Below are 12,519 nucleotides of genomic sequence, written 5' to 3' on the forward strand. Positions count from 1 at the left end.
GGGCTTGCCTCCTTCCTAGTGCCACTTCACAAGAAAAGTCCACAGGCTATCCAGCTGGTTCTGCCAGCCCGACCCCCTTGCGGGAGCCCGACCCCCTTGCGGGAGCAGGCCTTCACATCCAAATGCGCCACTCCAGGCATTTGGGGCTCTCCCCACAGCTTCCCCAGGCCCTCCAGCCCCTCTCCCCACCTTCTCCCTTCCATCCCCAGCCAGGCTAGCCCGGGTGCCACCACCTTGCCAGGATTCTCACCCCCTTTACCCCCATCCTTCTGCCCACCTGGCAAAGCCTAACCCTGGAGAACTGAACTGAGCCTCTGGTCCCCACTATCACGCCCTCCCTGACACCTGCACTGCCTCCCGGGTACCAGGCTGCCAGCCCCCGCTCACCTCCCGGAGCCCCCAAGTCCACACGGCCCTGGCACCCCATCCCGACACGCCCGTGTACCGGCGGGCATCTGTGCCATCCTCCCTCCCCCCGCCGCCTCGGCCCACCCCCTCTCCGGGGCCAGCCCTGCCCACCCTCCCCTCTCCCACCTGCTTCAACGGCACGTAGGCAAGGCCAGTTCTCCCCATCTTGGACAAGCTTCCCTCTGCCAGACAACCTTCCCAGGACCACCTCTGCCTGCACAGCACACTTGCAGGACCCCATCCACCGTCGCCCACCGTCCTCTGCTCTCAGCCGCTCCCCAGCTCACGTCTGACTCGGCCCGCCCTGCAGGAGACCTGGTGAGCACGCCCAGGTGCCCGAGCTTGTGTTTCTTCAAGTTATTACCTTGGCATCTGCCCCTCACACCCACCAAATCCCTCTCACCAAGGCCACCCAGTGACCTCCATTCTCTGAAGTTCAGTAAAGACAGAAATGTGCGCATGGTGATGAGCCCCGAGGCCGGGAAGGGAACCACCAAAAGGAAGGAAGGTAGAAGAGAAATTCCAAACTAAACCAAAGGAAAACAGAACAAAGTCACAGAGAGCACAAGAAAGAAAAAGTAAAACGAATCACAAAATAAGGGAGAAATATATAGATTGATTTTTCCTATTAAAAGATAACGCCAGGTTGGGCTTTTAAAAAGCTCAGCTCTCTGTTGTTTATAAAGAAACATCTCAAAGCGATAAAGGGTGAAGACAGGGAAGCACACAGAGGACATTTAGTTCTCAATGCATCTGACGACACAGCAGCGAAGAAGTGAAACTGCTGGAAACACCAAGAGGTTTTCCTTTTTTTTTTTTTTTTAAGATTTTAGTTTTAAGCAATCTCTCCACCCAACGTGGGGCTCGAACTTCCAACCCTGTGATCAAGAGTCGGAGATGCCAGGAGATCTTAATAAAATAAAGCCGATTAAAGCGCAAATTCAATGTCCCTCCCCTAACTGCCCGGACCTAGTGGACACACCGAGCAGGGTCACAGGCTGCCAGTGCCCCCGCCTGCTGCACATTCCTTACAATTGCCAAGGAGCTTAACGACAGATCTGGCCTGGCCCTGCCCCTCGAGACACTGGCTCAGCCTGTGGGGTGGCCTAGCCTCAAGATGCCTTAATCCCTCCACCTCCAGATTGCCACAGCTCCTCCTGTGGCCCAGACGCTCCCCCTTCTCACACGTTTCCTCGGGCCCAGCTGGCTCATCCTCCCTCCTGGACGTAGCCTGGACGCCCTTCCACGGGGGAGCCTGCCCCGCACCCTATGCGATTCTCCAGCAGTCCCCTCGATGCCCTCAACCTGGGGGCAGCCCACAGTCCCGTCTGCACCCCCATCGGCACGGGAGCCTCTCGGCAGACTCTGCCGTCTGTTCCCTCTGGATCCCCAGCAACTTGTACAGCACCCAGCTGTGGCTCAGTACTGCTGGCTAAAGGGATGAGAAAAGGTGTCCCCTGCCAGTGTCTGTCCTTTTGCAAAGTGAACCTGATGAGAACAGCATCTAAGGCCCCATGCACTGAGGGACCCACGGCTGGGCAAGGGCAAGTCCTGCACTCAAGCATGGAAGCAGCTGTCGCTGACATCCTCCGGGCTGGCTGGTCGCTCCCCTGCTGGGCCCTCCGGGGTCTTCCTCAGTCACCACAGGCCACCCGGATTCCTGGGCCTGGTCACGGGCCATCAGCTTCCCTCGGCCCCATCATCCCTCCCAGCCTTGCCCACCGCATGGCACAGCCAGTAGATAGAGCCCCAGTTTATCTCGTGAGCCTCTTACCACAGGGGCTGGAGTTATTCAAGCGAAGGACCCGGGTGACTGTGTCTCCTCCGGAGACCTGGGTGCCGAACCTGGAGGTAGGAGACGGGATTCAGCGCAGCCATAACCAGCATGCACCTTGCAGGCAGGGCTGCTTCAGAGAGGAGGCTGGAACTGGGGCTCAGGCCGGGAGGAGGCCCGCAGTGGTTTATCCTGAAGTCACGAAGACCCAGGGCTGGAGTCCTTCCCCGTGCGGTGCCTGGTGAGCTGGGACCTGGGCTGTTGGATGCCCTGGTAGCACCCGCTCCACACCCCCACCCCCCATCTACCGACAGCGCAGATCCCAACTCGTGGGGTGGGGCCCCAGGCCTGGCACTGACCTCAGGCCACACGGACTACTTGCTACTTCTATCCTCCAAAGCCCTCTGCGATGTGCAGACAGCAGCCACGTCCCCGGAGGCCTCTCTCCTCCAGGGCAGCCCTGTCCTGGGGCTTTCTTGCTGGGTGGCACCAAGTGGCCTTGGGCCAGCTGGAGAGCCACGAGTCAGCACGGGGAGCCATGTTGGAGGCCAGGGGGTTTCAAGGGTTAGAGGATGAGGCCGGGGGCAGGGGGGAAGGTCACCTGATGACAGGCTCCTTCTGCAACTGGTCAGTGGTATAGTAAGTGGTCCTCAGGGAGCTGATGGGGCAGCCCACGACCGCCATATGCACCGGGATGACTGTTGGTGGCAGGTCGCCCACCTGCAAGCACACACCAATCCTTTGTCTCTCGTCCCTTGCTGCCATGGCATTCCCTGGCTCCGCATTCCCTCTGTTCACGGCCTTCCCTCCCCAAATAAGACAATGTACGTAGCTCACCCCTCCGTACTAAACTAAGAAATGCTTGTTGGGTCATCCGTTCTCAATCATCCCTGTATCCTCCAGTCCAGAGAACCACACAAGAACCCATGCACAGCAGGTACCCGCGGCACCCTGAACGAGTGAGTGGAGGGCCAGTGGGAGAGTGAGTGAATGCACCAAGGGCTAGGTGACAATATGGCTTTGGGAGGCCGTTACGGCTTCTCCACACTCACTGCCCCTCCAGGCCTCATGTCCTGGCCCAAGCAGGCGGCCCATCAGACTCCTCTGCCCTCCTCCGTGTGGGCCCAGCCTCGTGGGACCCCACAGGAAAAGTTACGGAAGGTACGGAGGTGAATGCCTATCCCAAGCTCAGTGGGCACCGTCTTACAACGTGGAGAGATTTGAGAGGCTGAGGGCCAGGGGTTGAAGGAGACAGAGCTCGGAGGTGAGGCCGGGCCCAGGACATCTGTCCTTACCGTGCAGATGAGGTCGTCCCAGTACTCGCCCCACATGTTTGCATAGCCCGTGATGTCGATGCGCAGCCGCTGGTGGGCCCCCAGCATGCCCTGGGAAATGTGGGGAAAGAAGGCAGCTCCTTTCCCATGAGACAACAGGCTTTCCATAAAATCTGGGCGAGAACCAGGAATGGGGATTCAGGACTCCAGGGTAGGAATGAGGTCCAAACCCTCAGGAGTTAGCGAAACACTGTACCAGAGAAGCTGCTCCACAGGCTCTCCTTGGTCTGGCTAAGCAGACCCTCCTGGGAGCCCAGAATCCAGCAGACGGCCTTCTTTACCTCTTGGGGGTCAGGCCCCAGTGGGAAACCTCCCTTCGGAGCCGCCACCCGTCCCAATCAAAACCAGGCCCTGTGCACAGGCCATCTGCCCTAGCCAGAAGATGGCCTCATTCGAAAGGGGGGCACGGAGGGCTACGGCCATCTCAGAGGTCTTGCTAGAAAAGACACTGGAATGGGGTCTGTGGCCAGGGTCCTCTCCCTGCGGCAGGCAGCCCACCCCTGAGAAGGCCCCAGGAAACCCTGCTCTGGCCCGCCCCGGGGTTCTTACTCAGCTGCTCTCGCTTGGCCAAGCGTTCTCGAATCCGCGACGTCTTCAGCAGGGCAGGGGGCACGTCGGGGCTTTTACCAGACAGGACACAGAAACAGCATCAGGCCATCAGGCCTGTTCCCCAGAGCCGAGCCACCTCTCTGGGCGACGAGCATCCCACCAGGGGCACGGGGGGAGGAAGGCGGCTCTGCCCGCTCCTCGCAGGGGAGAAGTCAGGTCTGTTCACCTCCCTCTCTGGTCTCGGGGCCTGCCACACCCCTATCGCCCAAAGCACCCCAGCTACCGGCCACCTTCCAGCCCAGGCATTGCCTTCTAAGAAACTCAGGAAGGACTTGTTATCCCTAGGCTCTGTGCCCTGGTGATCCCGGATACAGACCCAGCCCAGGGCCCCCTCTCTTGCCCGGCCTTCTGCAAAAGGCCCTCTTTCCAGTCTTTCCTGCCGACATCTGTTCAGCATTGAGTGTGCACTAACTTTCCTGGAGTGGGCAAGTTAATGGCTCATAAACCCCTAGTGGCTCCCACCACCCATGGCAGGGGTTTTTATGTTGGGCTCCCCTGACTTAGGAGGTTAAGCGGTGAGGGGTTCGCTGGGGGGGGGGGGTGCAGGACCTGCCAATTTCTGGGTGTCACTACTCCCCCCGGGGGCTGATTTCCAGTTACAGCTTTGCAGAAGGCCTCACTGCCACGTCTCTGCCCGCACAGCTCCCTCCGCTGCCAGTGAACTTCTCCCTTATGCACTGGCCTGCATGCTGCCTGACCTACCGGAAGCCCTCTACCTCGCCACAGCCCCGGCCTCTCCTGGAGGCCCCCCCAGAGTCTGGGAGGTGGGCTGGTGGGAACCCCTCCTCTCCGTGTCTCCGTGTCTAAACACCTTCTCTCTCTCCTCATACCAACCGGCCTCTGGCCACTTAGGCCACACGTGTGCCCAACGGGGCCAACCCACCCGGCCACATCCTCCCTGGGACGTGAATCCCCACACTTACAGGCTGGGTTTCTGATTCGGGCCGTTTGGGGGGCCCCCGAAGTACTCAAACTTGAGGGTGAAGGGCGTCTGTATCGGGGAGCGGTTGGTCAGGATGAGCTGGCGGTTCACGCGGGTCCTCAGAGGCACCGTGGAGCCAAAGTCGAGGCGGAGCTCCTGCAGGTGGTCCGGCCACAGCTCTGTGCTGGAAACGCTGCCCCGTGCCCAGGGCCACCAAGTTACACGCCACCCTTGGCCCTGCCCAGTGAGCCTGCTTGGGCGGGAGCGCGAGAGCCACCTACGCGCTAGGCTTCGTCCTTGGGCTGCCTCCCCGGTGAGCTGCCACCCCAAGACACGTGCCAACAGGGGCCTCGGCTCCATAAACTCTCCCTGCCCCGGGACGACGGGCCCGTCTCCCAGTTGCTGGGCCTCGTAGCTGCCGACAGCCCCGTCCCCTGCGTCTCCTACCCACCTGGACGTCGCGCCTCCAAGTGTGTGGGCAAAGACCGCACAGAGGGCAGGGTTTGGGTAGGGAGACCTGTTCCCACAGAGGTCGTGAGGGGCCTCAGTGATACCGTGGCCCTTTCTCGGCTGCAGGAATCAGCCGGGAGTAGGCCGGTGCCACCGTGGCACCACTGCTAGGCTAGTCCTTCGTACGGTCGCTCAGCCCTCGGGCCCCGGCCCCAGCCCTGGGCTCACCTGCCGTCAGAGCCCTCCGCAGAGATGGCAATAGCCACTTGCAGTCCCTGGGGTTTCCCAGAAATGCCCAGGACCACTGGCTCCTTCATGCCCGACACGGTACAAGGGAGGGCCAGATGGCTCAGCTCGTCCTGTAAGAGAGCCCACCGGGGGGCACATCACTACAGGTAAGTCCCAGGGCGGCCTGAGACGGTCCTCCCTCGCACAGGTGGTTGTTGTGGGGCGCTCAGCACAAAATCTTGACCTCTGTCCCGTCCCATCTCTCTGGAAGGGCTCCCCAGTCCCTCCCTCTGGTGAGCCACCGTCACCGGCCTAGCCCGCCGTCCCACGCCCTGGGCCCTTCCTCAGGGCTCCTGGCTCAGTCTGCTCCAAATTTCTGGCCATGCCCACGCGGACGGGGACCCCCTCAAAGTGGGCCTCTGGAGAAGCCACACGCTCATTCCGATGAAGCTGCTACGACAGAAATCAAGCCCAGCCCGCGTCGGGTCTGCTCTGTGCCTGAGCCCATCTGCCCGTCACCCTGGAGCTCAGATGCAGCTGAGGAAGAAAGTCTACTCTGTCCACGTTTGCCAGGGAGGAAATGAGACGGAGTCTCTTTCCCCACCAGAACTGCAAACAGCCAGCAGCCAGCCCCGATGGCCTTCCTGTGGGCCGAGCTGGGGAGCAGCCGTGCCCTTCCTGGGACAAGGTGGCCACCAGCGAGCCTCGGGATCATCTGGGCAAATTAGAAAGCCGGGCCCACCCACGGCTGCAGAGGAGGGGAGGGGTAAGCTGGAGCCAAAGGCCAGACGTGGCCAGTGGGTTTCGGCACACTCAGGCCTGCTCCGGGCTTCCTGACCTCGTATCCCTAGACGGCAGGCCTAACGGGGACGGGGACCCCAGCCTCATGGGAGGCAGGAATGGGACTTGAGGCAGACCTCCCGCCAGTACAGATACGGTTGCGGGGTGCCTTCCTAGTGCCTCGGGCCCCCTCACCACCGTACTCACCTGGGTGTGAGCAGTGAACTCCAGGCTGAGCTGGCGCTCCTCACTGGGACCCAGCGTGCCACGTCTCGGGGAGACCTTGGCCGTGCAGAAGTCTGCTTGGTGCCCCAGCAGCTGGCAGACACGAGGACAGGCCTGTTGTCACCCGCGGGGTTCCCGGCACGGACCCAGGATCCACGCGGCGCTGGAGGCTGGCAGGCTGGGGGCCCGCAGCGGGACCGGGGGGCTGCGTGCTCGCTGGTGGGAGTAATCCGCTGGTCCTTTCCCCTCCCCTTCCCGACCCTGGATGAACCTCACACCTGTCAGGAGTTGCTGGGCTGAACAAGCTGCCCCGGGAGACCTAGGGTGATGGTGACCAGAGGGCTGCTGCCTCTGACGGCAGCAACAGACTCTGGGCAATGGACAGGGCCACGGGGGAGAGGAGAGCCTCTCTTCCGGGGAGCAGCTGGGGGGCAACATCCCTCTCCGCATGGGCCTCTGGTGCCGACCGTGCAGGCTCACTCACCTTGCCCCAGCGGAAGCGGGTGGGCAGGAGTGTGCCATTGATGAGTCTAATGGTTGCCTTGGTGGGCACGCCCAGGTACAGGTTGCTGACTTCCACGTGGCTGTTTGGCAGGTACACGTAGGGCTCCTGTACGTCGGCGTATACAGGAAGGTAGCTGGAACACAAGGAAGAAAGAAGAAGAAACAAAACCATATTTATTTTCAGATGATACAATGGTCTCTGTAGAAAATCCCAAGGAATCCAGATTTAAATTTTTTTTTTAAGTTTCTTTATTTCTGAGAGAGAGAGAATGTGCATGAGTGGGGGAGGAGCAGAGAGAGGGAGACACAGAATCCAAAGCAGGCTCCAGGCTCTGAGCCGTCAGCCCAGAGCCCGACGCGGGGCTCGAACTCGCGAACCGCGAGATCGTGACCTGAGCCGAAGTCGGACGCTCAACCGACTGAGCCATCCAGGCGCCCCAAGATTTAAAAAATTCCTTAAAAAACAACAACGAGAAAACAATCCCCTGCAACCGATGAGTGAGCCAAGTTACAGGGTACAAACTACAAAAACTAATCACATTTTTATATGCTAACAACGAACAGGTAGATACAGAAATTAAAAATACGAAACTACTGACAACTGCTCAGAAAAATTGAAATACTTAGAGGTAAATCTGATAAAACCCATACAGGATTTGTATGCTGAAAACTACAAAACCAGCTGAGAGAAATCGAAGATTTAATAAACAGAGAGACAGACTCTATTCATGGATTCAAAGACTCAACCAGAGTAAAGATGTCAATTCTCTACAAATTGATCTATAGGTTTAACACAATTCTTACGAAACTCTCAGAAAAGATTTTTGTAAATATAGACAAGCTCATTATAAGATCTATATGGAAAGACAAAGAACACGGAATAACTAAAACAATTTTTAGAAGAACAAATAATAAAGTAAGAAATCACTGTGCTGGCTGTTAAGACTTACTATATGGCTACAGTAATCAAGGTAGTGAACTATTGCCAGACGCATATACACACAGACCAGTGGACCGATATAGAAAAATCTAGAAATACACTCACACAAATATGTCTGGCTGAGTTTTGTTTTTGCTTTTGCCTGAGGAATAGAGATAATATATATTATGCTTTTACCCTTTTATTTTCAGATAACTATAGATTCACATTGCAGCTAAAACAAAAATTACACAAGAATCCCGTATACCCTTCACCCAATTTGCCCAATGGTAACCTCTTGCATAAATACAGTAGAGAATGGCAACCAGGAGATCAATATTGATGCAGTCCATGATTTCGACTCAGGTCACGATCTCAACAGTTTGTGAGATCGAGCCCCAGGGCCAACTTGGGATTTTCTCTCTCTCCCTTTCTCTCTCTGCCCCTCCCCAATGCACACACACACTCTCTCTCTTTAAATAAATGAACTTAAAAAACAAAACAGGGGCGCCTGGGTGGCGCAGTCGGTTAAGCGTCCGACTTCAGCCAGGTCACGACCTCGCGGTCCGTGAGTTCGAGCCCCGCGTCGGGCTCTGGGCTGACGGCTCGGAGCCTGGAGCCTGTTTCCGATTCTGTGTCTCCCTCTCTCTCTGCCCCTCCCCCGTTCATGCTCTGTCTCTCTCTGTCCCAAAAATAAATAAAAAACGTTGAAAAAAAAAATTAAAAAAAAAAAAAAAAAAAAAAAAAAAAAAAAAACAAAACAAAACAAAACAAAACAAAACTATTCACCCGTTGAAGAACTTCTGAGTTGTCCCAACTGATTTTTGACAAGAGGTGTAAAAACAATATAGTATGGGAAGAACAACCTTTCGACAAACGACACTGGGAGAATGAGATATCCACAGGCAAAAATAAAATAAAGCTCTACCTAAACCTCACAACTTATATAAAAATTAACCCAAAACGTATCACAAGCCTAAATGTAAAACGTAAACCTATTAAACTTTTAGAAAACAACAGGAGAAAATCTTTAGGACCCACAATCACAATTCATAAAAGAAAAATTTGATAAACCGGACCTCACCAGAATTTTAAAAAATGTTTGCTCCGCAAAAGGCCTTTTTTCCTTCAAAAGACAAAATTGCAGACTGGGAGAAAATATTTGTAAACCAGGTATTGGACAAAAGACTTGTATCTCGAATAGGCAAAGAACTCTTAAAACTCAACAATAAAACAACCCAATTAGAAAATGACATAAAGGAGTGCGTGGGGAGCTCAGTCAGTTAAGTGTCTGACTCTTGATTTCAGCTCAGGTCATGGTCTCAGGGTCGTGGGATGGAGCCCTGTGGCTCTGCACTGAGTGTGGAGCCTGCTTGAAATTCTGTCTGTCCCTCTCCCTCTGCCCCTGTCCCCCACTCATGTGCACTCTCTAATATAAAATGAAATGAAATAAAACAAATGACAAAAATTTCACCAAAGACCTTGGATAAGCAGATAGCAAATAAGTACATGTAATATGTTCAAAATCATTAGCCAGTTGGAAACCATATATGAAAACCACTCCGAGAATGGGGTGATATCCCTATAGACCTATCAGAATGACTCAAATAAAAAACAGTGATGACACCAAGTGCTGGGAAGGATATGGTGAAGCTAGATCACTCACATGTCGCTGTGACAACGTAGAATGACAAAGCCACTCTGCAAAGTTTTTTGGCAATTTCCCGCAAAGCTAAACGCCCACTTACCATACACCTGGGAATGTTATTCTTGAACATTTATCCTAGAGAAATGCAAACACATGTCCATACAATGACCTGTACACAAATATTCACAGCAGCTTTATTCACAATAGCTCAAACCTGGAGACAGCCCTGGTGTCCTTTCAAGGGTGCTGCTTAAACCGCACGTTCACGCCATGGAACTCTACTCCGCAGCAAAAAGGAATCGGCTGTTCACACATGCAACCTGGAGAGCTCTCAAGGGAATTATGCTGAGTGGCGGGGCGGGGGGGGGGGGGGGGGAAGTCCACGTCTAAGGTTACAGAGGGTATGATTCAACATTCTTGAAAGAAACGAATTGCAGATATGGAATACAGAATTGGTTTCATAATTCCAAAACCTCTAACAGACTGAGTCTGGTTCTGATGTTTGCTTTGTCTCTTCAGACTGTGGGTTTTTGGGGTTTTTCTTCTTGCCTCTTTTCATGCCTTGTAATTTTTTTGCTGGAAGCTGGACATTATGTATTGAGAAATCGGAATTGATGTAAATAGAGCTTTAACACAAAGTTTTATGTTCATCCGTCTAAGAGTTGGGCCACGTTTACTATTCGCTGTAGCTGTGGGTGGCAGAGGCTTCAGTTCCCTCCAGTGTCCTTGTTTTTTGTCTCCCCTGTTGTCTTTGGGTTTACCTACAAACTCTTTTTTTTTCAAACTCTTTTTAAAAAATGGTTATTTATTTATTTTTGAGAGAGAGAGAGAGAGAGAGAGAGAGAGAGAGAGAGAGAGAGGGAGGAAGCGCACCAGCGGGGGAGGGGCAGACAGAGAGGGCGACATAGAATCCAAAGCAGGCTCCGGGCTCTGAGCTGTCTGCATAGAGCCTGATGCGGGGCTGGAACTCACGAGCCGTGAGATCATGACCTGAGCCGAAGTTGGACGCTCCACTGACTGAGCCACCCAGGCGCCCCCTCTACAAATTCTTTCTTAAATAGAGTCTGAAGTCCTGCAATTCTTTTGGCCACAATCTTCTGTTATTATACCGAGGCCTGTTGATGCCGTGGGAAGGTGTAGGGGAAAAGGAAGTGCTCTATAATCCAATGATTGGTCTCTGTCTTGTACTAGTGAGGCTGTGTCCCTGGACTTGACCTTCACAAGTCTTTCTGTTTTTTTCCCCCTTTAGGTGAGATACGAAGACCAGAGAGGGCTGGGGTGGGTAATTTCCCTTCCCCCAAGTCAGATAAAGCTCCTGTGAAGTCTTTCCCTTGCTGGGCAGGACTCGTGGAGAACACTCTGGACTTATTTCAAAGTGGTTCTCTGCTCCCCGCACCAGGCATATTTCAGAAGCGTTATTTTCCCCTCCCCCTGACCAAACTGGAGAATTTTTCTCCAATGTTCCCCACAAGAACCTGGTGAGTCTCCAGAGTTTTTACCTCTCATGTTACACCACACAACCTCCAGGAATGTTCCTACCCTGACTGGCTCCAGCAGCTTTTGCTTCAGCAAAGTGACCTGCATTCACCCATCTCTTTGGTTCTTGGGGTGGCTGCTCCACGGCCTCAATTCTCTGATGAATCTAAGAAAAGTTACTGTTTCAGGGGCTCAGTCGGTTGAGCGTCCGACATCGGCTCAGATTGTGATCTTGCGGCTTGTGGGTTCGAGCCCCGCGTCAGGCTCTGTGCTGACAGCTCAGAGCCTGGAGCCTGTTTCCGATTCCGTGTCTCCCTCTGTCTCTGCCCCACTCTGTGTCTGTCTTTCTCTCTCTCTCTCTCTCTCTCTCTCAAAAATATATAAACATTGGGGCACCTGGGTGGCTCATTTGGTTGGGCGTCCAACTTCAGCTCAAGTCATGATCTCACCGCTCATGGGTTCGAGCCCCGTGTCGGACTCTGTGCTGACGGCTCAGAGCCTGGAGCTGCTTCTGATTCTGTGTCTCCCTCTCCTTCTCTGCTCCTCCCCTACTTGCACTCTCTCTCTCTCAAATATAAAAAATAAAACATAAAAAAATTAAAAATATGTATATATGTAAACATTTAAAAAAATTAGAAAAGTTACTGTTTCCGTTTGTTCAGCTTTTTTCTTGTTACGAAAGCAGGAATGATGACTCCTGAGCTCTTTACATGTCTGGACGTCTGAAGGTATTTTGTAGATGTGACCAATGTTCATCATCGGTTGAATTTAAGTAAAGGAAATTTTCCTAGATGATTTGGACGGGCCTGATTCAATCAGTTGAAAGGCCTCAAAGCAGAACTGAGGTTACTCGGAAAAAGAAGAAATTTAATGTGTGCACAGCGTCTTCAGTTTGTGCCAGAGAGTTCTAGTCTGCCCTTCCTGACCGCCTGTCCTATTGATTTGGGGAGCGCGAAGCCAGCCCGTATAGTCGTGTAAGCCAATTCCTTGTAATAAATACAACTACTCATTCTGTTTCTCTGGTGGAACCCTAACTGGTACAAATACATCAAGGTGAGTACATAGGTAATGTAAATGACAATATAAATATATTTTTGCCTATAACTGTTTTATTCTACCTGGTATATTTATTTTTTATCTTTTTTTTTTTAATGTTTGTTTATTTCTGAGAGAGAGAGAGAGAGACAGACAGAGCGTGAGCAGGGGAGGGGCAGAGAAAAAGACACAGAATCCGAAGCAGGC

The 12,519-nt window shown here is 53.8% G+C and overlaps 1 protein-coding gene across 1 annotated transcript in view; it reads right to left on the bottom strand.

The window, feature by feature from the left end:
• Positions 1-12,519, bottom strand: part of DLEC1 (DLEC1 cilia and flagella associated protein) — a 91,842-nt gene that overhangs the window by 5,625 nt on the left and 73,698 nt on the right. Inside the window, exons 20-27 of the mRNA XM_049629231.1 lie at positions 7,215-7,368; positions 6,713-6,823; positions 5,726-5,856; positions 5,049-5,240; positions 4,066-4,136; positions 3,478-3,629; positions 2,784-2,902; positions 2,166-2,253 (exon numbers count right to left, since the gene is read on the bottom strand). Coding sequence (XP_049485188.1) covers positions 2,166-2,253; positions 2,784-2,902; positions 3,478-3,629; positions 4,066-4,136; positions 5,049-5,240; positions 5,726-5,856; positions 6,713-6,823; positions 7,215-7,368 — 1,018 coding nt within the window. The remainder of the gene's footprint in view (positions 1-2,165; positions 2,254-2,783; positions 2,903-3,477; positions 3,630-4,065; positions 4,137-5,048; positions 5,241-5,725; positions 5,857-6,712; positions 6,824-7,214; positions 7,369-12,519) is intronic.

This window comes from Panthera uncia, chromosome C2 (assembly GCF_023721935.1).
Source record: "Panthera uncia isolate 11264 chromosome C2, Puncia_PCG_1.0, whole genome shotgun sequence".
Taxonomy (NCBI): Eukaryota; Metazoa; Chordata; class Mammalia; order Carnivora; family Felidae; genus Panthera; species Panthera uncia.